This window comes from Perca fluviatilis, chromosome 18 (assembly GCF_010015445.1).
Source record: "Perca fluviatilis chromosome 18, GENO_Pfluv_1.0, whole genome shotgun sequence".
Lineage (NCBI taxonomy): Eukaryota > Metazoa > Chordata > Actinopteri > Perciformes > Percidae > Perca > Perca fluviatilis.
In genome coordinates this window covers 24,130,865-24,155,771 of record NC_053129.1, presented here as the reverse complement: position 1 = coordinate 24,155,771, position 24,907 = coordinate 24,130,865, and the positions used below count along the sequence as shown (strand labels likewise).

At 40.3% G+C, this 24,907-nt stretch overlaps 4 protein-coding genes across 5 annotated transcripts in view; 2 read left to right on the top strand and 2 right to left on the bottom strand.

Annotated features, from left to right (window-relative positions):
* extl3 (exostosin-like glycosyltransferase 3) overlaps positions 1 to 285 on the bottom strand; it is a 30,970-nt gene extending 30,685 nt beyond the window's left edge. The window contains exon 1 of the mRNA XM_039781257.1: positions 87 to 285. The gene's annotated coding sequence lies outside the window, so the exon portion shown is untranslated. The remainder of the gene's footprint in view (positions 1 to 86) is intronic.
* A 1,562-nt stretch (positions 286 to 1,847) lies between these two features.
* Positions 1,848 to 8,906, top strand: riox1 (ribosomal oxygenase 1). The gene is made up of 15 exons (XM_039781256.1): positions 1,848 to 2,000; positions 2,208 to 2,354; positions 2,553 to 2,692; positions 3,284 to 3,383; positions 4,077 to 4,190; positions 5,056 to 5,162; positions 5,252 to 5,359; positions 5,837 to 5,871; positions 6,063 to 6,241; positions 6,642 to 6,746; positions 6,858 to 6,999; positions 7,165 to 7,285; positions 8,261 to 8,360; positions 8,446 to 8,532; positions 8,718 to 8,906. Exons 1-15 carry the CDS (start codon positions 1,914 to 1,916, stop codon positions 8,775 to 8,777), a joined length of 1,632 nt encoding a protein of 543 aa, XP_039637190.1. The 5' UTR covers positions 1,848 to 1,913; the 3' UTR covers positions 8,778 to 8,906.
* A 103-nt stretch (positions 8,907 to 9,009) lies between these two features.
* LOC120547070 (NADH dehydrogenase [ubiquinone] 1 beta subcomplex subunit 1-like) lies at positions 9,010 to 10,775 on the bottom strand. The gene is made up of 3 exons (XM_039782471.1): positions 10,685 to 10,775; positions 9,617 to 9,761; positions 9,010 to 9,207 (listed from the first exon to the last, which is right to left on the bottom strand). Exons 2-3 carry the CDS (start codon positions 9,754 to 9,756, stop codon positions 9,171 to 9,173), a joined length of 177 nt encoding a protein of 58 aa, XP_039638405.1. The 5' UTR covers positions 9,757 to 9,761; positions 10,685 to 10,775; the 3' UTR covers positions 9,010 to 9,170.
* A 179-nt stretch (positions 10,776 to 10,954) lies between these two features.
* cpsf2 (cleavage and polyadenylation specific factor 2) lies at positions 10,955 to 23,371 on the top strand. 2 transcript variants are annotated; one of them, XM_039782468.1, is made up of 15 exons: positions 10,955 to 11,116; positions 11,541 to 11,707; positions 11,796 to 11,955; positions 12,053 to 12,158; positions 12,247 to 12,376; positions 12,463 to 12,578; positions 12,833 to 13,020; positions 13,182 to 13,472; positions 13,625 to 13,725; positions 14,062 to 14,265; positions 14,376 to 14,528; positions 14,857 to 15,079; positions 16,727 to 17,041; positions 18,533 to 18,667; positions 22,885 to 23,371. In XM_039782468.1, the coding sequence occupies exons 2-15, from the start codon at positions 11,559 to 11,561 to the stop codon at positions 22,975 to 22,977; spliced, it is 2,364 nt and encodes a 787-aa protein (XP_039638402.1). In that variant the 5' UTR covers positions 10,955 to 11,116; positions 11,541 to 11,558; the 3' UTR covers positions 22,978 to 23,371. The 2 variants fall into 2 exon arrangements, with proteins under 2 accessions (XP_039638402.1, XP_039638404.1); XM_039782470.1 differs by lacking the exon at positions 10,955 to 11,116 and adding an exon at positions 11,125 to 11,363.
* The last annotated feature ends 1,536 nt before the right edge of the window (positions 23,372 to 24,907 follow it).

The following is a 24,907-nucleotide window of genomic DNA, read 5'->3' as shown; positions in this document are numbered from 1 at the left end:
AGCCTGCTAGCCAGCAGCGGTCACAACAAAATGCATTTGCTCTCAACCAGACTGGCAGACCAACGTTAGCTTCAGTAGCTACTCACCCCAGCAGAAGAGTCCAGGGTGTCCTACAAACTGAGTCACAATCGTCCTGCAGGTTTGTCAAACCGTCAAAATGTGTTGTATGTGAATTTAAAACGACTACAGTCACCGGACAAGCCTATGGTGTTGCAGCGTTTTCAGTTCGCACCGCTTAAAAGCTGCATTGTTGGAGCGACGGCTGGACAAACAGCACCAACAGCACGCCGCTAAGCATTGTGGGAAACAGTGTTGATTAACCGTGTAGTTCAAGAAATATTGTGGAAATGCCCCACCTTGTGATTAGTGTGGGTACTGTGTAATGATACATGATGAGTGGTTTATATACTGTATATAAAATCTATAATTATGTATTTTTTATAAAATAATATATTTAAATATTGCATTCGTTAAAAAAAATCTTAATCATGACCTTAAAACGTCATCAAGAGAAATTGTTATTTTATATCATCTATTTATTGATATTGTTTTATGTTATATATTGATTACAGATGGCATGGACATCTACCTCTTCAGGATACTTTGGGTTGTTTATTTGTTACATTTGTGCTTGCTGTTGTTATGTGTTCAGTATACTGTATTACATAACATTCCTTTTTTCACTTATAATGGATGAAAAACATAGCAAAACAGCCCAGCAAAGAACATAAACAAGGATGCTGTAATTCTACAAACATACACAACCGATTCTTTTTGCAGCGATGTTTTGATGAAATACACGAAAAACAAATGCATTTTTACCATTATGAGGATGTGGAAAACAGTATTAGAGGAGCTTGCTGAAACGCACAACAGCCTTTTAAATATAACTAGTGAAGCAGTACACTCAAACTGACCATAAGACATGCAGTATGACACTAATTGAGCCTTTATTTAAAAAGGCAGCCAAGTTTGTAATTCTGACTGAGAATATTAATAAAAATTAACTGACCAAGTGAGGTAGAGGATTGGCTAATGAGTGATAATATTTAAATTGTGTGAAGAAACAAATAAGAAAATCTTCTGTTCTGTTCTGTCTGGTAATCTGAATTAAAATCTATTATAAGTCTACAACTCTGGCTCAATGGCCTATTCTGTTCTTGAAAAATTATATATTTTTAATTAAGGGATAATACTCTTAGTATACTCAAGTACAAAAACATATAGGTAAATTAAGACATCCTATATGTTTTTGTACTTGTTTGCTTATTATGTTTCTTCTTTTTTACTTCACATACTCCCTATTATGTTCTTGGTTTGTTCGCTTTATGTATTTGTTGAACTATTTAGAAAAATTCAATAAATACATTTGTTTTTTAAAGTCCTATACGCTCCTTTCAGTCCTAAGTGGGCTGCAACCTGCAACACATACTTAAATCAAACACTCCTTAGAATAGGCAATCACCCTGCTTGGACTTGTTATGCACACACATAATAAATCGGAAACTGTCAAACATATATTGATAGATTGCATATCAAATAGAAGGGGATTAATATCAGGACTAATTGATGAAAAAGTCAATATTACGCTGGGGAATCTGCTAGGAAAGACATACTCGAAAATGTGTAATCTTCTATTTAAAGATTAAAGGGAATAATAGAGATAATTTAATCTAATTTTACTAATTCTACTGCTCCACACTCCAGTCCATTGGTGGCGGTGATGAACATTTAAGCTGGTTGGCCAAACGCCATTAAAGCTAATCAAAAATGAAGAAAGAAGAAATGGGCTGCAATTTGTAGTACTCTTCTACAGGTGGCAGTAGAGAGTCCGTTAGAGAGCAAATGGACACAAATAGCCGTAGAAGAAGACTCTCCAGCAGTCGCCGGATGATGATGACACATTGTTGAACATGGAGCGAAAACACATGTCAGCTTTTGCTTTGTATAAAACGTTGTCAACAGACTTGCCTCCTCCTGCTACGAAGCCTTCCCTGCAGGTAGATATCATTAAAATAATGTGGTAGGAACTGGTTTAGTCGATCTGCTCCATGCTCTGTAGACTCAGAGCTGCAGTGCTGAAACTAGCACAGTCCTCCTGGTAGCTAGTTAGCTATCAACTCCTGTTATCTGCTCTTCATTTCTCCAGGCTAACTATGTATCTTAACTGTGTTTAGCTATTTATGTTAACTTGTATGATGTTCTAGGTGGCAGATAAGAAGAAAAGGAAAAAGGAGAATGGGGCTAATAAGGTCAACACAGTTAAAGCTCAATTAAAGCCTGAAAGGAAGAAAGTGCGAAAGAAGCTCCTAAAGTCTGCAAAAAAAGAGGAGAGCCTTAAGGGAATGACAGAAGTAAGTGTGTACCTGCTGCAAAGATAGATGCTATGGGGTGCTATTTTCACATCCATGAAAAGTTATGATCTGTTAATCTAAATACTAACATGTTGTATTATTATTATTATTATTATTATTATTTTCTTTTTTTATTATTATTTTCTTTGACCATACTGCTCAGTTATGGTTCACAGAGTCTTTATGCTTATGTTGCAGGATGAGGAGTGTGTAAATGGAGATGGTGAGGCTGTGGATGCTTTGCTGGCCGATCTGGGAAAAGTCAACAGCAGCAGGGAGAGAGCGAGCAAGCTGTTCCAGTGGCTCATCAACCCCATTCCTGCCAAGTCCTTCTTCAGGTACAGATAAGTGTGTTGGCAGTGTTTCTGTCTGTGTATTTAGTGCACAGTGCTGTACATATTCACATTTCTGTAGGTTGCAGAAGAGCAAACACTGTGATCAAACAATGGATCAATTAATTATCGATCCAAAATTACAACAAAACAGAAACTTTGCAAAACTGGAAGGGCACCCTGAGAGCGCAGACCTCTGCCAAGGCATGCCCTATTTTACAATGTTAATGCAGTGTGAATTTTCCCAGTCAGGAACAAATTTTTCCGTTTTTTGTTTTTCTGGCGCCACATGAATGCAGCACAAATTCCCTACCTTGCAATGTTAACGGAAGTTAAAAAATAATTTGTGTATTCACCCTGTGATTCAGATCCACTCCCACATTTAATGGGTTCCTACTTGGCCCATGCTACACCCTTCCAGTTTCATGAAAATTGGGCCAGTAGTTTTTCCGTAATTCTGCTGACAGTCAGACAAACAAACAGACAAACCCAAGCCGAAAACATGACCTCCTTGACGGAGGTAATAATACACCCTATACAAGGTGTCATCTTTTTCTTGCAACATTCACCGGCTAATATTTTTTCATCTTTCCGAAGGGAAACATGGGAAAAGAAACCTATTCTTGTTCAACGTAAGACTCCAGATTATTACAAGGGACTGTTCTCCACAGCAGAGTTTGATCGCATACTAAGACAGGTAAGGATCTGAAACATTACCTCATCCATCTTTACTTTATCTATAATTCCCCCACCTCTGTTGGAATATGTCAGTTATGTTATCATCAAGATGGATCTTTTACACAATACAACATTATACACAGTTATTATTGTTCTAAAATTCATGGAAAGTGTAAAATTTAAGCAAGTACTTTCCTTCATTTAATGTGGAAATGTTTTTCCTTTTTTGTAAACAAGTAATCAAAAGGTGGTGGTAGCATAATTGACAACACAAAAGTTCTGTTTATTTGGAGAGAGGTCTCTACTACTAAAAGTTGGACTTGCATTGGTCGGCTTTATTTTCACTTCAAGGAGTGTTCTCCACCACTGTAAGAGTCAGACAAAGGCTGATTTATCTGAAGGCTTAACATTCATTTCGGACATTGGCTGTTTTGAATCTGTAATTGCACAGACTAATAATTATCAACGGAAGTTCTATGAAGTTTGGTGTCATTTTTTTTATAATGTACTGTATTTAAAGAAACAAACACAATAGGAAGTAAATATTTTCATTTTTAATGTGAAAATGAGCTGCCTCATTTTTTTCCCCTTTTGTTTTTTGTTGTATATTACGTAGTTTTTTATTTGTTTGTTTTCTGATTATTTTGTCTTGTGTCTTTGATAGATGATGGAGATCTGTGATACTGAACTACATTGCGTTGTTTAATTTTAGGAGGATGTTCAGTATGGAGTGAACCTGGATGTCACGAGCTACACTAATGGCAAAAGAGAGACGCACAATCCTCCGGGGAGAGCTCTGCCTTTCACTGTGTGGGACTTCTATGAGGTAAGGCCACACTGATGCAGGCAGCAGCTCTGTATACAGTAGAGCTGGGCAATATATCAATGTTATGTCGATATCGGGATATGAGACTAGATATCGTCTTAGATTTTGGATATCGTAATATGGCATAAATGTTGTCTTTTCCTGGTTTTACAGGCTGCATTACAGTAAAGTGATGTCATTTTCTGAATTTACCAGACTGTTCTAGCTGTTATATTATTTACCTTTACCCACTAATGCATTAAATCATTTCTAGAGATTATTCATCAAAAATCTCATTGTGTAAATAACATTTAGTTAAAGCACCAATAGTTAACCACACAATATCATCACAATATCAACATCTAGGTATTTGGTCAAGAATATCGTGATATTTAATTTTCTCTATATCGCCCAGCCCTAGTATACAGTATGGGATTATTTCTAATGCAACATTACTGTGATTCTGCATTTTTACATTCCTTATAAATGGATTTTGCTGCAGCGGTTTGAAGATAATTAAAGTTTCCTTTCACTTTGAAATTCTCCTGGACCACCTTTATTAAAAAGCAATTAGATGTATCCGGCACAAAAATAGTTTTAATACCTTCTGTGCTAGAAGCTTGAAGTCATTTTGCGTTAAGTGCATTAAACTTCTCAGTTAAAGCTGGGCGATATGGGAAAAAAAAAATAATTTACAGAATAGCTATAACAGTCTGGTAAATTTAGAAAATGACTTTACTGTAATGCAGCCTTCAAAACCATATTACGATACTCAAAATTTAAGACGATATCTGGTCTCATATATCGATATAATATCAATATATTGCCCAGCCCCAGCGCGCCCATTGCAGATTATTATTCTCATCATTGTATCTCCATTCCCCAGAGTGGCTGCTCCCTCCGCATGCTGAATCCCCAGGGTTTCTCCTCCACGGTGTGGAACGTGCTGTCCATCCTCCAAGAGCAGTTCGGCAGCATGGCAGGAGCCAACGTGTAAGTATTTGGGACACTAATTGTCCTGGTTAACCTTTTTAGATGCTATCGGTCACTGTTAAATGTGTGTTTTTTTCCCTTTTAACCAGATACCTGACGCCACCTGGAACACAAGGCTTTGCTCCACATTATGACGACATTGAGGCGTTTGTGGTTCAGCTGGAGGGGAAGAAACATTGGAGAGTGTACAACCCAAGGTGAGGTACAGTGAGGAACCTTTTTAAAAGAGCAGCATCAGGGGCGCCTGGGTAGCTCACCTGGTAGAGCGTGCGCCCATATACAGAGGCTTAGTCCTTGATGCAGTGGCCCTTTGCTGCATGTCGTTTCCCCTCTCTCTCCCCTTTCATGTCTAAAGCTGTCCTATCTAATAAAGGCCTAAAATGCCACAAAAAAAATCTTAAAATAATAAAAGCAGCATTGAGTTAAATTCACACTGAATTGTTTTTGCTACATTAACAATGCAGAAACTAGTAGATCATTTCAACATTTTGAGTCATGCGCACTAATCATTTGCAATTGGTAGCTAATCCAGTTTTAGTGCTATTTACATTTATTATATTTGGCTCATGATACATTCAACAATGGTTTCCTAGTAGTTTGATATAAAGTCAGAGAGAGATTGAGAGATGCCAAGAAACGTGCTGTAAAGTTGTTTTTCTGACTTTTTTTCTTAGGACAGAAGATGAGGTCTTGCCTGTGCTTTCAAGTGGTGAGTAAAAAAAAATAATTTCATTAATAGTTTATTTATTTATTTTTTTAAGAGCCATTTGTCATTTGGTTGGAAACAGGATTTATGGATAATTACGTTACAATTACCATTACTGTACGTAATTGGCTTTATACATACTGTATCTACAACTGTCATTTCTCAGATGTGACTGCTTTGCCTTTCCTTTCCAGCCAACTTCGATCAGGCAGACATCGGGAAGCCGATCCTGGAAGTGGTCCTCGAAGCCGGGGATCTCCTTTACTTTCCCCGAGGATTCATCCACCAGGGCGACTGCCTCCCAGATGCTCACTCCCTCCACATCACCATCTCCTCTCACCAGAAGAACAGCTGGGGGGATCTGCTACAGAAGGTGATATTCTCTGATCAAGGCTCTAATAAGAAACCTACATGGTTAACAAAAGGCAGCATCAGTGGACGGGCACATCGCCACATTTATTGATCAAGCATTACAGGGATAGTGTAATAACCAATAGCGTTTCCCTTTTAAAATTCTTGACTCTTAAAAAGCCACTCTTAAAAGCTTTTAAAAGACGTTCTTGTTGAGCTGTTGTAACACACGTGGTGTAACAATCCATAAAAATAAAACGGGAAAATGTTCTAATATTTTCTTGTGTGCAATATTCCAGTATTGATTCCGGATAAAAGTAGCAATAGATAAACAATACAGTAAACCACTTTAACCAGTTTAAAAAATATATATTTTTAAATATACCAAAGGTCTTTCCCCTTTTGATCTGCTCTTTTTTCAGTTGGTTCCAGCAGCATTGGAAATAGCAATGGAGGAGGATGTGGAGTTCAGACAGGGCTTACCTCTGGATTACCTGACATACATGGGAGTACAGAACTCTGACAAGGTAATTCATCAGTTATTTTCTATTTATTTGTCACTTTCTGTTACCATCACCACCCTTGGCTTCTCACCAGTTACCCACTCATAATGACCGAAGTCCTCCTCATGTGTGTAGGATGACCCACGCAGGACAAAATTCTTCTCGCGAATTGAGAGTCTGATGAAGAAGCTCATTACTTACGCCCCGGTCGATGCTGCCGTGGATCAGAAAGCCAGAGACTTCCTCCATGACTGCCTTCCTCCCATGCTCACACCAGGTATGTGGTGGCTACATCAGTTCTGGCAATTCACTTAGTTTCAATTCACTTAATTCAGAAGAAAATTGTACTATTGCATGAAAGTGTATAATGATTATAACGCTGCAGGACAGCCTGCGATGCATAATGCTTCTGATTCTAACAATTTCTTGTCATCTGCCACAGAGGAATTGGCCAGCAGCGTGCAAGGAGCATCTACTAGGTGGGAGCGCGGGCAAGTTCTGGATGTAGGTGCACAAATCACTACCCAGACCCGAGTCAGAATTCTCCGTGCTGGATGTGCCAGGTAATGCAATGTTTACTGCATCACGTTCACACCAGGCAGGTTTGAAATGGACTATTCAACTGTGGAGTATAGCATCTAGAGCCCTATTCACACAGTTCTAGTTTTACCAGCGGACCTTGTGTGATTTAGAAATAACCCCCTACGTCTGTGTTTCGTGCGGCGCATTCGCACGGGATAAGTGAGGTCTGTATTTTACTTAAACTTACTGACATTACTATGATGTCAAGGCTTTGTCAAAACTTTTGTATAATTGCCAACGCAGCCAAAACGACCTCAAAATGACAGAGATGCTGATTGGCACGGTACTAATATTACCACACAACCTCTGTGTTTGGCGAAATATGGTAGGTAATTTGTAGCTGAACTTTTACTTGACAAATTACAGACATGGCTGGATTAAGATCACAAACGACCTCTGCAATTAATACAAATTACTAGAGGTCCCCAGGTAATACTAGTCCTTTTGCGAATAGGGCTTTTGACAGTGGCTACATCTCACAAACCCATAATTGCCTCCTCGAGTCCTCCACTTGCCTCCCTTCCTCACGTCTTAGTCCCTCCCACCAAGGAGGCACGCAAGGAAATCATGCGAGGAGAGAGGCAACGAGCAAATATGTTTTAGAGGGAGGAGAAGTCCTTACCTCTGAAGCGTCACATGAATTTGTCAGCTGCATGGTTGGAGTTAGCGTCTCCTTCAGCTGCACGGCTTCCGGCAAGGCTGCTCTCGCGTGTCATCGCCTGTAGCTCCTCGATGATCCCTCCTCGGGGCAAAAATCAGCACTTTGAGACGGCCTTAACCGAGGAGGGCCAGAACAACTTCCGGTTCAGCCAAGGACTGAGGAGTCGAGGAGCTATCAAATAAGGGTTATGAGATGCAGCCCTTATTGTTGTCAAGAACACCTGCTTCAATGATTTGACGTTAAAGCAGAAATGTAAATAATGGCAATGTTAAAATGTAACTTTTTTTCTTCCCAGGTTATGCAGTGATGGAGAAGCTGTTCATCTTTACTACACAACAGACAACTCCAGAGTTTACCACAAAGAGGAGCCCAAGAGTTTTGAAATAAAAGCAGAGGTAGATTGGAAGCTCTATGTAAAGCTCTTGTTTTGTACTTAGTGCCATAATGATGTCACCGCCTAACTTTATTTTTTTTTTTCAGCACACAGATGCCATGGAGTTTCTGATCCATTCATATCCCAAATTTGTGACAGTAGGAAGTTTCCCATGTGATTCCGCAGACGACAGGGTATGTTGCTTTAAGTGGTAACAGGTCTTGTATTTGACAATGTATGCAATTCTTTAAATAATAGCCATGTCATTCTCACCCCTTTCTCTCATGTCCATTTTATGTAGATATTTATTCTAAATAATTAATTTGAGCCGGTGTTTTTGTGAAATGATTGATTTGAGTTGTTCCCCCCCCCCCCCCAGATCGCTTTGGCTGAACTGCTTTTCGAGAGGGGGATTATCCACACTGCCGGACCTCTGTAGTGACCGCAGATTCTTCAGTCATGCTGACTGCATGAATAGATTGCCTCTGTACAAAATACACATTGAACAACCCATTTATGAATATGCTCTCCGTTCAGCATCAAATAAACCAGTTTAATCCTGTCATGACCCAAGTTGTGTCTTGTAAAGTTTCACAGGTCATGTCTCGCTTCACTTAATAAAAATATGAAATGTCATGTGTTATGCAAGAAAAATCACCAACAGGTACACATTATTTTTAAGAGAAAGGGCATGTTTATTATCGGTTGATACAACTCAAAATATGAAAGATTATTAGGAGATCCAACTCAAACAGTCACAGGACTCTTAAATATTCTGATTTGAGGGTCATTCACACCACAGATGACAGGACACATTCCAGGTAGGGGTAGTCTACTTCCAGGTCACCTCCTCACCAGACTTCAGCTCCCTAAAGAGAACAGAAGTTAGAGAGTTGCATATAGATAGATAGATAGATAGATAGATAGATAGATAGATAGATAGATAGATAGATAGATAGAGATATATCTATCTATATATATAGAGATATATCTATCTATCTATATATATAGAGATATATCTATCTATCTATATATATAGAGATATATCTATCTATATATATAGAGATATATCTATATATAGAGATATATCTATCTGTAAGCATTCTGCTGATATACATGCATAGTAATTAGTTTAAACTGGGGGGGGTGGTATGCAGTAGCAACAACCACCACCACTTGGAAGTAAACAGCACCCCCTGGTCCTTAATTCACTGGTAACCATAAGGGGGGACCTGGTTTACTTTTATACATAGGTGGAAATTGCATTTTTATTCTTACCTGCTGAACAAAACACTTTTGTTCCTGAAAGCTGTCAGCTTCTGGTCCTGCTGTTTGTCAAGGTACCATCCAATCACAAAGCCCATGGGCACCAAGATGTTCACCCAATGCTCACGGGCAAGTGCTACAAAGTTGACCATGGTTCCTACAAACAGAAATACAAGACACATTGTAACAAATTCTGTGGCACGTATTTCATACTCTGATCTAAAACAGTTATGCTTACATTTGCAGTTAGTGGGACTGATGCTTTCACATATCACTACATTTGCTGAAAAAACCTAAGCCATATCCGACACTGTGCTGACAGAAACCTAAATGGAAAGGAGTTCTTTAGTCATTTCAACATGTGTCACTATGAGCTAATTGGTATATAGATACTGTATTTATACCCCGCTGTGTCATAGCAACAGTACACGCACGAAAAACACTGGACAAAGAATAGTGCAGGAAATCAATCAAATATCAAAAACACAAGTACCAATATAACATAAGCGTTAAAAATGTGTTTAATATAGTATGCCCTTTAAACTTGCATGCATACAGTGTGCAGATTGGATATGCATTGGATGTGCAAAATAGGAGTTATTAAAATGTACAAAAAATATATACTGCACTTTACCAAAGTTGCAGAGAAAATATATGTAAATGTGAGTCTATTTACAAGTTGGTGCTAGGTGAGGATACTATTTAATCCTCATTAATTACATACGTATCTAGCTTAGCTATATCTTACATAAAACAGCAGCGAGTGTAACTCAACGATTACTTTAAACCATATATGTGGTAACGTTAGCTGTCATTTCACAATTTACATTGTAGCTTGCGTTCCCACAAAATGGAGTTAAAATGCTGAATATATAGCGAGCCTTACATACTTAAAAAACACCAACTGCACCCCACAGCCACTGGCTAGCTAATCAGTTAGCTAGCAAGCATTGTGCCAGGTTTTCGTTGAGAATGGTTTCTCAGTTGAAGAAATGATTTTGTGTTTGGCACAGTTAATATGTTAGAGTGCAATGGCTCAAATAATAAAAAAACACGATGCTGGAATATGTAAAATATTACCTTTTGTTTACACCTAACCGTGGCCTTCAGCTCTTCACTCACCAGGCAGAGGACATTGGACTCTACCAACTGTGCAAACGCGACAGTGGTACTTGAACAGTAAAAAAATAATATTAACGTAATGACCCTTAAAGTGTGCTATAATATCAGAAGCACCATATGAAATCAGAATATTAAAGCACAATAATTAAAATATTGTAGGATAAAATGTGCATTCGGTGATTTGTCATAAAATCAATTTGTATTAACACCACCATACTTGGTATGCTCCTTTGCCCTTTCACACATGATGTAGCTAGCGGCAAACATGTCTGCTAGTCGAGTGTGTACTAAAAACGCTAGCCAAAATGTCTTAATGTTGGAATTATAGAAAATTAACTTACTGAGTTTCTATTGCAACAGGACAACATTTATATTATCTCATATTTAGTGGTACGTTGCACCTTCCTTTATCGATCCAAGTCACTTACATCCACAAGCTAAATGTAGCTAGCATGCTAGATAGACTTTACCGGGTACTTTGTTAACGTTGTTGCTATTGCGAACTAGCTGTGGCTTGCAATCAAACTGTTTACTTTTTTTTACTTACTGCTCGACTAGCCAGCCACATAGTTAAACAGGCGACCTTTAGCAACGTTATACTATTACATCGTACAATTTCAGTTTACAGTCGAACCAGGTTTGTGTGTGTTTTTGTTTTTTTGTAGATTCAATTGATTGAATGAGTGCTCAGTCGTAATCAAACTCACAAAGAGCCACACCACTTAACGGAACGTAATGCAAGGAAATATGTTTTTGTTTATTAGGATGGTTGCGTTAGCATAACCTCATGCCAACAACCTAATTGTACTTTCAGCGTGACAACTGAAGGGAAATGACGTCCATTATCAAGTTGACAGCCGTGTCAGGGGTTCAGGAGGAGTCGGCCCTCTGTTACCTGCTGCAGGTGGATGAATTCCGCTTCCTCCTGGACTGTGGCTGGGATGAGAACTTCTCAATGGACATCATTGATGCTATGAAAAGGTAGCTAATGTATCCATCATCTGATTTGTATCAGATTTTCCCCCACTGCGAATTAAAACAGGTGTGTGATGTCCATTTTCCTCTCAAGATATGTTCATCAGGTCGATGCTGTGCTCCTTTCCCACCCTGACCCCATACACCTGGGAGCCCTGCCATATGCTGTGGGGAAACTGGGTCTAAACTGCACTATCTATGCTACAATTCCAGTCTACAAGATGGGTCAAATGTTCATGTATGATCTATATCAGGTATGAAGGGGGTGTGAGAGATATAAAGTTATTTATTAATAGAGCTTAATTGCATGATAACCATTGATTTCTTAATCATTTCCTTCCTTCCACTTAGTCTCGAAATAACAGTGAAGATTTCACACTGTTCACCCTCGATGATGTGGATTGTGCTTTTGATAAAATCCAGCAATTGAAATACTCTCAGATTGTCAATCTAAAAGGTGAGTAAATTGCAGACCCTTATAGAGTCGCCCCCGTTTGTGTATCGCAGATACCAAAGTGTTTCATATCTTTCTTTTTACCTGACAGGGAAAGGGCACGGTCTTTCCATCACTCCTCTTCCAGCTGGGCACATGATTGGAGGCACTATTTGGAAAATTGTGAAGGACGGAGAGGAGGAGATTGTTTATGCTGTGGACTTCAACCACAAGAGAGAAATGTGAGCACACACAAAACATTAATATGAAATGTGAATATGTTTGGCCGTTAGCCCGTCCCCTTTTTTACTCTGTTTCTGTATTCTAGACACCTCAATGGCTGCACGTTGGAGAGCATTAGTCGTCCTTCCTTGCTTATCACAGACTCCTTCAATGCTACATATGTACAGCCGCGTCGCAAACAGAGAGATGAGCTGCTCCTTAGTAAGTCATCTTCACAAGACTCTATTGTAGTAATTAATGGATTTAACTGCATATTTATTAAATTAAATTGGTAATCATTTAGAAAATACCGCAATCATTTTATATGTCCCAGTGGTCTAACAAATGAAGCATCTTCATCAAGCAACATCCTTTTTTAAAGTCCTTTTTTTGTCCTTTTAAGACTGTTTGTTTTCTTTAAAAATGCTGTTTATTTTCATAAACTTTCTTTTTTTTTTTTTTTATTTTACTCACAGCCAATGTAATGGAGACCCTTCGTGGTGACGGTAATGTCCTTATTGCTGTGGATACAGCTGGGCGTGTGTTGGAGCTGGCTCAGCTCCTGGACCAGATTTGGAGGACAAAGGATGCTGGGCTGGGAGCCTACCCACTAGCTCTGCTGAACAATGTCAGCTACAATGTGGTGGAGTTCTCCAAGTCCCAGGTATCAATCACTGATATTCACAATTTCGGGCTATAGACTTTTTGTATTATTACTTCCTTTGTTAATTTACCAGGATACTTGTTTGGATTCAGAATCACTTTATTTGCCAAATACAATACGTGTACGCAATAACATGAACTTACTCTACTGTTTTTCTGTAGGTGGAGTGGATGAGTGACAAGCTCATGAGGTGTTTTGAAGACAAGAGGAACAACCCCTTCCAGTTCCGTCACTTGACCCTGTGCCACAGTCTGGCAGACCTGGCCCGGGTGCCCAGTCCCAAGGTGGTGCTTTGCAGCCAGCCAGACCTTGAGTCTGGCTTTTCCAGAGAACTCTTCATCCAGTGGTGCCAAGACGCCAAAAACTCCGTCATCCTGACCTACCGCACTACACCTGGAACCCTGGCCCGCTACCTCATCGACAATCCCGGAGAGAAGATGCTGGATCTGGAGGTGAGACCAGCAGTCAGGATGCTGATTTGCTATGACAAATGCCCCACGAGAAGCTCCTGTCTCTCACATTCAGACCCAGCTGAGTAAACAACAAAAAGGTGTCATTCTATCATTTGCACCATATGCATCTTTCACTTTTCTCATTATGACAGGTGAGGAAAAGAGTGAAACTCGAAGGCAAGGATCTGGAAGAATATCTTGAAAAGGAGAAAGTAAAGAAAGAAGCAGCTAAAAAACTTGAGCAAGCAAAAGAGTAAGTAGAACTACACATGGGTTGACTGGGTGCTTGAGGGTTAGGTGTCTATTTTTGATGATGCGTTATGTCGGTTGGCCTAGCAAAAAATTGGATTCATACGGTTTTCCAGTCTTTTAACAGTTAAAACAGGAAAAGGCAGCAGAAAGTGCAAATGGTGCTCTACATTGCAAATTTAAAACAGGCTATTTAAATGGAAAATCTGTAAATGGAAGATAAGTCATGACACATTTAGGACAACATGTATACTCTGCAACTGAGCAAAAACGTCTTGTCTGTCCTTGGAAAAATGAAACTTGTATGTTCGCTGTTCATTTTTAATTCATGCACTTGCAGGGTGGATGTAGACTCGAGTGACGAGAGCGATATGGACGATGACCTGGACCAGCCAGCTGTAGTGAAAACTAAACACCACGACCTGATGATGAAGAGCGAGGGGAGCCGCAAAGGCAGCTTCTTCAAACACGCCAAAAAGTCTTATCCTATGTTCCCCACACATGAAGAGAGAATCAAATGGGACGAGTATGGGGAAATCATCAGGTACTACAATATTGATACACAACGTGGACATCAGATTACAGAAAGTTGGATTACAGATAATTTACACTGACAGCTGCCATCATCAATAAGATGTGATTGGTTTCTCACAGGCTAGAAGACTTTCTGGTTCCTGAACTGCAAGCCACAGAGGAGGAGAAAAGCAAACTGGAATCCGGGTTGACCAACGGTGATGAACCCATGGACCAGGATCTCTCTGTTGTTCCCACCAAATGCGTCTCCAGTGTAGAAAATCTTGAAATTAGGTCAGTGATCCTTTTAAATCTGTATGACTCTGTGACAAGAACTGTGCGGGTTTAACTTCACCATTTTAACTGCCACTAGAGCTGATCAGTGGCCAACAGTACAGTACAGTGCTGTGGTGTGCTGAATGGCCTCCAGGTGTGAATGAGTGTAACTGTTTGAACGTAAGGCTGGAAGTGTTTGGAAGTAAAAAAAACATTATCTACTCAGCAAACCTCTCCTGGATGAATAAGAAGTCTATCAGGAAAATGCTATCTGTGCTGGCAATTAAACAATGTTTGACAATTCAGCGGTATTAAAAAGCTTGATCCCACCTTCATTCTTCTACAGAGCGAGAATTTCGTACATAGACTATGAAGGTCGCTCTGATGGCGACTCCATCAGGAAGATTATTAATCAGATGAAGCCCAGACAGCTGGTCATCGTTCGCGGGCCGCCGGAAGCCAGTCTGGACCTGGCAGAGTCCTGCAAGGCATTCAGCAAGGACATCAAAGTCTACACACCCAAACTACAGGAGACTATAGACGCCACCAGTGAAACACACATCTACCAGGTCAGCCTCATCAAAAGCCTGCTTTTTTTATTAAAGTGAATATGGTTGCCTCTTAGTGATTGCATGTAAAGAATTGTTTTACGTAATAGTGCGTTTCATTTACCTCGGAACTCGGAGCTGGGAATGACGTCTCACCCGAGTTGAATGCGTTCCATTCAGATTTTTCATTATGGGCTAGTTCTAGCCAGGTAAGCCATTGTTAGCAATACCAGCTGATAACAACGCATTACGCTGTTTTTGTGTGTGCACACAAACCGGGTAAAAACATGTCCACAGATAGAAGTTGGACAGGACTGTGTGTTTGACTGATTTAGTGAGACACAAATAAGGCAGAAGTACTAACAACAGTATGTTACTACAGCTTTCACTACTGTTGATGCACGGGGCATCCATGTTGGATTTTGAGCTCGGAGTACTCGGTGGTTGTCCAACTTACCAACTCGGAAATCCGAGTTCAGGGGGGCATGTTTCTGACTTTGACCTCAGAAATTCCAAACTTCGAGTACAAATGGAACGCACTATAAGTGTATCATAATGTTTCCTTTTAAATGTGTTTAAATAGATTTCATAAATTCTAAAATACTCTGCTGTGAAATAGGTCAACCTGATAAATAGGGCTGCAGCTATCGATTATTTTAGTCATCGCGTATTCTACCGATTTATTTTATCGAGTTATCGGATAAGAAATACTTTTGCTTTACAGTAAACGGCAATAGCAAATATACAAAAGAGAGGTTTCCTATTTTCGAAAAAGCAACATTTTTAGTGCATACAATAACAGGATCGATGCTAATATTTTTAAGCACAGGCCACATGGGCCACCAAGCCCCCTCTGTTGGCAAAAGTACATTTTTGGTGGCCCAAATGTAAATCTTTTTTGCCCCTTTCCCCTTCTTGCCTCTGGCTCTTTGTGCTGGATATGCAAAGGAGCTGGAGGGTGGGGGTGTGGCCTTGACCAACTGCCACTTTGCTCGTTTGAAAGCCATGATGTCTCTCGTGGGTGGGCCAAATTCTCTGGGTGGGCAAAGCAGAGAAAGGGGAGGTAACCTTGCTCCTTATGACCTCATAAGGAGAAGATTCCAGAACGGCCCATCTGAGCTTTCATTTTCTCAAAGACAGAGCAGGATACCCAGGGCTCGGTTTACACCTATCGCCATTTCTAGCCACTGGGGGACCATAGGCAGGCTGGGGGAACGCATATTAATGTTAAAAACCTCATAAAGTGAAATTTTCATGCCATGGGACCTTTTAAAATGATCCCAAACTTTCTGTCATTTTCTCTTGCCTGTCTCTTCTCTTAACCCATCACTATTTTGTTTTTTTTCCTTCCTTCATTTTGTAATCTGCGCTGTCAGTCTTGTGTCCAGCGTCAGCCCGTTGTGCACTAGTAACAATCATCCGTGCGTAAACACAGTGAGCCATACAACGTTAGTTACATTAATTAAACAAAGCTTTGAGGCAAAGAATTTTGCATCGAGGATTTTTAGTAATCGTTTCAGCTCTACTGATGAATCTGTCTTTGTCAACCCCTTGGCAATTAAGCCAGGACGTTAAGTCATACAAGGTTGATTTCTTTAGCAAAGGCATAAAAGCAGCCTTCCATGACAGGCCAATGTCTTCATGTCGTCTCATCTTCTTGCGGTTAAGGTGCGGTTGAAAGACTCCTTGGTGAGCTCCTTGCAGTTCTGCAAGGCCAAAGACACCGAGCTGGCCTGGATCGACGGGGTGCTGGACATGCGCGTGGTCAAGGTGGACACGGGCGTGATGCTGGAGGAGGGGGTGAAAGACGACGCTGAGGACGGCGAGCTGGCCATGGACGTGGCCCCCGATCTTGGCATCGACCAAGACGCCTCGGCGGTGGCAGCACAGCGCGCCATCAAGAACCTGTTCATGGAGGACGAGAAGGAGGTGTCCGAAGAGAGTGATGTCATTCCCACGCTGGAGCCACTGCCTCCGCACGAGGTAAGGCGGGGAACACAGGCAAAGTGGTTGCAACGATATATCATTATTTGTGAATATGAGTTGTAGGGGTTTCAGCAAATGTGTAAAAATGAAATGTCAACATTTGTTGCTCGTAAGATAAAGATTCTCTCCATCCTGTTGTTAAAATTCTTAAAACTACATCTACTCCCTCTCACTGATTTATAAAAAAAAAATAAAAAAAAATAAAAAGTTTTGTCTAAAGTTATTAGACAATGATTGGCTTTCAAACTAGTTGTGATGTCACAAATGCTCGTAAGGACACGCATTAAACTCCGATATGAGTGAGCACAGAAAAACTTTCCCCCTTCAGCAGATGAATGTGAAAACAGCCTTCTAGTATCAAACTGTGCCCCAACATCATTCTACACTAATGAAATGGCACAAGCGATAGATTACGGCCGCAAGATATGAGAAAAATATGCGATAACGTTAAATATCGCAATAACGATATTACTTGCGATAAATAAACAGATGTTAAAGTGTACTCAGTTTTGCATTTCTGCTGCTTTCAGTATTCTGCTAAAATACAACAAATTGTTAGTTGAATTTAGGGGTGGGGGAAAAAATCGATATAGCATAGTATCGCGATATTTTTCGTGGCAATACTGTATCGATACACAGACGCCAAGTATCGATCTTTTATGATATATGTGTTGGTCAGTCTGTCTGCTTGACAATCCCCATTTTGCAGCAATACAATTGAAGTGAGATGAACAAACAGAGAAATGTATCTTTTTAGATAAAACAAATGTTGACAAAATTGTCCTTTGGGGACATCATTTGAAACTGGGAAAAATTTGAAGTTGGAAAAAAGGTAATAAATTGCAATATATCGCAGAATATTGCGATATGTTTAAAATCGCAATAATATTGTATCGTGACATAAGTATCGTGATGATATCGTATCGTGAGGCCTCTGGTGATTCCCACCCCTAGTTGAATTTACAGCAAATGAAATGCAATTTACAACATTCCTTTATTAAACAAATTGAACATTGGATTGAATATAAAAGTCACCACTGAAAAAAGAATGACAGTTACATTTTAAAGTGCAGTTTTCTACTGTTTTTTTCTTTCAGCTAACACAAAAAATCTTGAGTGTCTTTCGCGATATGTTGCAGTCTTTCGCAATTTGTTTATTGCGCCAATTGACATCATGAGGACGATAGAAAAATGATATATTGTGCAGCCCTACAACATTTGAGTCTAAGATGCCATCAGCTGCTGCAGCCAGTGGACAAAAGAACTCTTTATTTTCATGCCCTAAGACTCCATGTTGTCAGGAAAGAGGTTGGGAGACAGTTGGCCCAAGTTGAGTCGCAGAGAAGAGTTAATCACTGAACTGGTCGCCATGGGACTCTGATTGGGAAGGCATTTTAACGCAATTCCACTAGTATGTGTCCTCAAGGGCGTCTAAGCAATTCAGACAGCCCTCAGTGTGATTGGCCCTCTTTTCTGGTCTCCCTCCAGATTTCAGGGCATCAGTCGGTGTTCATCAACGAGCCTCGCCTGTCGGACTTCAAGCAGATCCTGCTGAGAGAGGGCATCCAGGCCGAGTTTGTGGGAGGAGTGCTGGTATGCAACAACATGGTGGCCGTCCGCAGGGTGAGTTGTCCTTCCCACTGGCTCAGCGAGTGTGCTATCCATCAGCTCGCCACGACACTAGTCACCACTAGCCCTCAACAGGGAGAGTGGCCAGTACAGATGACATATGGCACAGGCTTATTTATTTATTTATTTTTGCCAAATCCACGCAATGAAAACATTGAGCTTCTGGTTTTAATCCAAATTGGATTTATATTTCAGTCTTTGTGCAAATGAGTTGTATAGTTGATATGAGGCCAGTGTTTTAATGAAATTAAAAGCCTGTACATTTAAAGGACATGTACAAAACACTTAAAAATAATTGTCCAACAAATTTGGATAACTCAAAAGGGCTTTGGCTCATCACAAAAAAATCCATCCTTTCACATCTCCGGTCTGTGACCTTCAGAAACTTTTATTATACCCTTCAAAGCCTCAAGGCGCTGACACACCAACCCGATAATCGGCCGTCGGACAGTCTGGCGAGGTCGGTGACTCGAGTCTGTTTGGTTTGTTCCGTGCCATCGTCCGTTGGAGGGGCCGTCGCCCTTCATTTTGGCCGATTTGACTTGAGGCGGGCAGTCGGACTCAATGGCCAATCTGATTGGTGGAGCGCAAGTCCTTGACTAGCGAATCAGTGCACTTATGTTACAACACCTACCGGAAATGACAGGCGGGATGGGCCTGACGAACGCCTCACAAAATCTGACGAAAATCTTTCAAACTGACCATTGTCGATCAAAAAACCAGACATATTCAGCAACTGTATGGCCTATTTCTCGCTTAAAATGTTTTCAGAAACACTTTTTGGTGAACTATTTTCATAAAATCCGAGATCGTATTCCGAATGGCCGCCATTATTGTTCAGGTTTGAAATCCAGGAGCAGACAGACCCACGTGACGCGTTCGTCATTTCCGGTTTTCATTTTTTGGGCGTCAATACAGATTAGCACTGCCTGCTGTTATGGAGACGTATTATGTCTCGCACACGCAGAGATCGTACGATCAAGTCGCCGTCGCTTCAGTGTGTTCCGAGGCACTTTTTGGACCTCAGGGAGCCGACTGATCAGCCTGACTGCCTTTTCGGGTTGGTGTGTCAGGGCCATCAGAAACAACTCAACAATAATTTAGCATTGCAACAAAAAGACAAAGTATTCATTGCCTTATATGCTGTTGACTGTGAGCCATCAGAAGTTGTGTTGTGCAGCTGAAAATGGTCCCCGTAGGATATGCTAATATTGTTGTAAAGCAGTGTGACACATTGAGCTTCTCTTTGTTTGATGATGGATTGTGTCAACCCGAGCAAGCGGCGCTGTTCAGTGCAAGTTGTTTGTGATGGCGTAGGAAACAGCAGCTTAGTCAGGAGTCTAGAGAAACACGGGCAGAGGTTGATATTGTATATTAAAGTATTTCTACGTGTGTTAACTGGTATTGGCAGTAAACCAAAATCAAATTGTTAGCATTGCAGTTAGGTGGTGTTGTTTACAATGAAATATACTGTAGTTACTTTTGGACACCAGGAAGACTAGCTGGTCGTCTAGGCATCAGCTAATGGGGATCCTTTATAATAAATACAACAAAAAAAAATACAAATCCTGTAGATTAAGAGTAAAACATATTTACCAACAAAGTCATATAAGATAACATTAAAAAATATTTTTTGTCTTGGAACTGAAATGTTGTTGGTCAGAATTTCACAAAACCTGTCAAGTTAATAGTGTCTTATTTTATATTTAGCTGTGGTTTTTAAGGTTTTAGAGGTTACGGTTTTATTTACTTACATACTATAACATAAGATACCAGTGCTTAACACTAAATGGAACATTAAGACAAAGAGAAATACAAACCCCAATTCCAATGAAGTTGGGACATAATATATAATAAATATTACATAATAAAAACAATGCAATGATTTGCAAATCCTTTTCAACCTATACTCAATTAAAGACACTACAAAGACAAGATATTTAATGTCCAAACTGATAAACTTTATTGTTTGTTTTTTTTTCCGCAAATATTCAGTCATTTTGAATTTGATGCCTGCAATACGTTCCAAAAAAAGCTGGGACAGGGGCAACGAAAGACTGGGAAAGTTGAGGAATGCTCAAAAAACACCTTGTTTGGAACATTCCACAGGTGAACAGGTTAATTGGTCATGATTGGGTATGAGAGGAGAATCTCCAAAAGGCTCAGTCGTTCACAAGCAAGGATGGGGCGAGGTTCACCACTTTGTGAACAACTGCGTGAGCAAATAGTCCAATAGTTTAAGAACGTTTCTCAACGTACAATTGCAAGGAATTTAGGGATTTTCTCATCAGTCCATAATATCATCAAAAGCTCCAGAGAATCTGGAGAAATCGCTGCACGTAAGTGGCAATGCCAAAAACCAACATCGAATGCCTGTGACCTTCGATCCCTCAGGCGGCACTGCATTAAAAACCGAGATTATGTAAAGGATATTACCACGTGGGCTCAGGAACACTTCGGAAAACCATTGTCAGTTAACAGAGTTCGTCGCTACATCTACAACCAGAAACGCCGCGGCTTCTCTGGGCCCGAGCTCATCTGAGATGGACTGACGCAAAGTGGGAAAGTGTGCCGTGGTCTGACAAGACCACATTTCATATTGTTTTTGGAAATCATGGACGTCATGTCCTCAAGGCCAAAGCGGAAAAGTACCATCCAGATTGTGATCAGCACAGAGTTCAAAAGCCATCATCTGTGATTGTATGGGGGGGGGGGGGTTGTTAGTACCCATGGCATTGGTAACTTGCACATCTGTGAAGGCACCATTTAATGCTGAAAGGTGCATAAAGGTTTTGGAGCAACATATGCTGCCATCCAAGCAACGTCATTTTTAGGGACCTCCCTGCTTATTTTGTACGTGTTACAACAGCGTGGCTTCGTAGTAAAAGACTGGTCTGCCTGCAGTCCAGACCTGTCCCCCACTGAAAATGTTTGGCACATTATGAAGCGCAAAATACGACAACGCAGACCCCAGACTGTTGAGCAACTGAAGTCGCACATCAAGCAAGAATGGGAAAGAATTCCACCTACAAAGCTTCAACAATAAGTGTCCTCATTTCCCAAATGCTTATTGAGGTGATGTAACACAGTGGTAAACATGCCCCTGTCCCAGCTTTTTTGGAACGTGTTGCAGGCATCAAATTCAAAATGACTGAATATTTGCAACAAAAAAAAAAACAATAGTTTATCAGTGTGAATATTAAATAGCTTGTATTTGTAATGTATTCAATTGAATATAGGTTGAAAAGGATTTGCAAATCATTGTATTCTGTTTTTATTGACGTTTTACACAATGTCCCAACTTCATTGGAATTTGGGTTGGTAAATACAGCCTGCCTAAGTTGGAATTTAAAAAGAAAACGGTGGCATATAAAAACAACTCACCTCAGAAGAAGGGCACAAAAGAAGAATCACAGGCAGAACTTAACAATTAAAGGAAAAGGAAAAGTAGGAGTGAGCCAGGATACAAACAACAAAATGCATAATTGACAAGAACCTAAAATAGACGCAACCCAGAAAATGAAATCAAAGAGAACTGAGACTTTTAAGTGTGTGTGTGTGTGTGTGTGTGTGTGTGTGTGTGTGTGTGTGTGTGTGTGTGTGTGTGTGTGTGTGTGTGTGTGTGTGTGTGTGTGTGTGTGTGTGTGTGTGTGTGTGTGTGTGTGAGACTACATTCATGGGGTCCAAAAACTGGGAATACAGTATACTTGTGGGGTCCCAACAGCGTTGTGGGGCCAAAATGCTGGACCCCACAAGTTTAAAGGCCTGTTTGAGGGTTAAAAACTTGGTTTTAGGGGTAGAATTAGGTTATGGTGAGGGTAAGGTTTAAGGTTAGGCATTTAGTTGTTAAGGTTAGGTAAGTAAGGACTATGAAAATGCTTTTGTGTTGTGTGTTATTGTTGTGTGTGTGTGTGTGTTGTTGTGTGTGTGTGTGTGTGTGTGTGTGTGTGTGTGTGTGTGTGTGTGTGTGTGTGTGTGTGTGTGTGTGTGTGTGTGTGTGTGTAAATGGAAAAACTTGAAGTGGATCGCTTCATTAGACATTTAAATCCCAAGTCTGTGAACGGTCTGTGGGAGTGAATTGGAAGCATATTTATTTTCTAGGTCAGCCGTGTGCTGTACAGGCAGGGCTTGTACATCTATGTTTAAAGGTGTAACCATGATGTACAAAGTGTTAATGAATGGACCCATATGACCTGTGCATCTTTGTCCAGACGGAGGCAGGACGCATTGGCCTGGAAGGCTGCCTGTGTGACGACTACTATAAGATCCGGGAGCTGCTGTATCAGCAGTACGCCGTGGTATAGCAGCAGCAGGAGGAGGAGGAGGATGAGGAGGAGGAGGACGCGCCACAGAAGAGCATACCATGGCAATACAGAGACAATCCTTTACACGGACTCTACCCAGAGGAGAAGAGCATACCACACTCAGGCTACCTCTGCCTCAGGGGCGGCTCTAGCTGTTTCACGGCAATCCCTGTTGTATATTTTCCCTTTTTATTATTTGTTTTCCAGATACCATTTTTTTATTGTTAGTGTACCTCCACAAAGTGAGAGAGGTGGATGCTTTCCCCAGACTGACCTCTCTGTGTGTGTGAACAGACTCTACAACTCCTCTTTCTGTATAGTAACATCCTGATGCCCTAGATGGACTAAAGGATTCCCCTTCCCATTCTGTCATTAAAAAACTGTGTTTTTCATATATGCTTCACTGTTAAATGTTTTTCTCAGATGTCGACATAACAAGCACAGTAGTTTACTCTATAGTGGGCAGTAAATTAAACACCACACATACTTTCTGGGATAGGAGAAAGAAAAACCTGTGGGTCGTTTTCATTTCTTTAAACCAATCACAATAGTCTTGGGTGGTGCTAAGCTCCGGTCGCAAAGACGGTTGCTCTGCAAAAGGGTCTAAGGAATGAACTTGTTTTGGTGGAACATTTGCACCCCGCAAAAGAAAATGCCAAATAAAATATTAAATAATGTAACTGTTCACACTATACAGTAATGTGAGCTATTTAAATTAGCTGGATACATGGTTAATCGTAATTTGCTCTTACCAGTGTGTCGTAGGGCTGGGCGATATGGAGAAAATCAGATATCGTGATATTCTTGTCCTAATACCTCAGTGTTGATATTGTGGCGATATTATAGGGTTGACAATTGGTGCTTTAACAAAATATCTTAATGAGATTTTAGATAAATAATCTTCAGTAATGTAGATATAATGACTACGTGGGTAAATGTAAAAATAATAGAAGAGCTAGAACAGTCTGGTAACAGAAAATGACATAATTTTACTGTAATGCAGCCTTTAAAACCATGAAAAGACAACACTTAAGCCATTTACAATACGATATTTAGTCTCACATCATGATGTCAATATAATATCGATATATTGCCCAGTCCTAGTCTATCACTGTGTATTTCGTCTGAGCAAAGCCTGACATCTGGCGTAATGTGAGACTTTATCCTGAAAATGTACTTCCGTTGATCTAGACTACTGACAACATGAAAGCATCCAGCGTTTCATAATTGCACTTACGTGGGAAAAAAAACATGTCAAAAACAAAGCCGTAGAAGCCACAGGTATACTGAGTTTTACCTCCCTAGGTTAGGTCAAGTTCCAAAAATACTTGATCCTACACTTCCCATGCAATTTCATAGCATCTTCCATTCAACCGCCCCTGTCTGATAAATGCCCACACCTCCAGCTTGCAATGCAGCATGAATTATGTAATAAATTGGATGTCTCAAGACCAAACTAAGCTAACCCTGATGAACATCATCATAGTAATTTTCTCCAATTGACAAATTTTCTCCAGAGCCACAGGCGACAGCTAAATAGTCTTCTAGGCTAGTAAACTGATCTTCATGTGTGAAATTGGCTTATAATGCTGAATATTAAGTGAATATTTATAAGTATAATTTTTGTTGCCGAAAATAAGTAGCAAGCTCTTCTCACATTAGATGGTTTTTTTAGCATGTGCTTTGCGTGCTGATGTACTATCACCAAACTGCCTACTCGGTCAACTAGTTACTGCAGTAACGCCAGATGGAGACATTTTTCAGCTGCTTCTAACCACCTCTGAATACCCATATCAAATCTGCCCATGCAGCAGGACCATCTGTAATACAGTGGTGAGATGACATTGTCCCTGAAGTGATAACTGGGATTTAATATATAATTCAGCCTGCTATCTAGTGAGTCAGGATTACCGCTCTTCTCTTTCATATT

What these genes read in the sequence shown, in the direction of transcription:
- riox1 (XM_039781256.1), top strand. Translation starts at nt 1,914, where the DNA reads ATGGAGCGAAAACACATGTCAGCTTTTGCTTTGTATAAAACGTTGTCA. An exon ending in TCCTCCCATGCTCACACCAG is followed by an intron (nt 7,000 to 7,164) that starts GTATGTGGTGGC and finishes CATCTGCCACAG; the next exon opens with AGGAATTGGCCAGCAGCGTG. An exon ending in CTCCGTGCTGGATGTGCCAG is followed by an intron (nt 7,286 to 8,260) that starts GTAATGCAATGT and finishes TTTTCTTCCCAG; the next exon opens with GTTATGCAGTGATGGAGAAG.
- LOC120547070 (XM_039782471.1), bottom strand. Translation starts at nt 9,756, where the DNA reads ATGGTCAACTTTGTAGCACTTGCCCGTGAGCATTGGGTGAACATCTTG. An exon ending in AAAAGTGTTTTGTTCAGCAG is followed by an intron (nt 9,208 to 9,616) that starts GTAAGAATAAAA and finishes TGTTCTCTTTAG; the next exon opens with GGAGCTGAAGTCTGGTGAGG.
- cpsf2 (XM_039782468.1), top strand. Translation starts at nt 11,559, where the DNA reads ATGACGTCCATTATCAAGTTGACAGCCGTGTCAGGGGTTCAGGAGGAG. An exon ending in ATCATTGATGCTATGAAAAG is followed by an intron (nt 11,708 to 11,795) that starts GTAGCTAATGTA and finishes TTTCCTCTCAAG; the next exon opens with ATATGTTCATCAGGTCGATG. An exon ending in GAGTATGGGGAAATCATCAG is followed by an intron (nt 14,266 to 14,375) that starts GTACTACAATAT and finishes GGTTTCTCACAG; the next exon opens with GCTAGAAGACTTTCTGGTTC.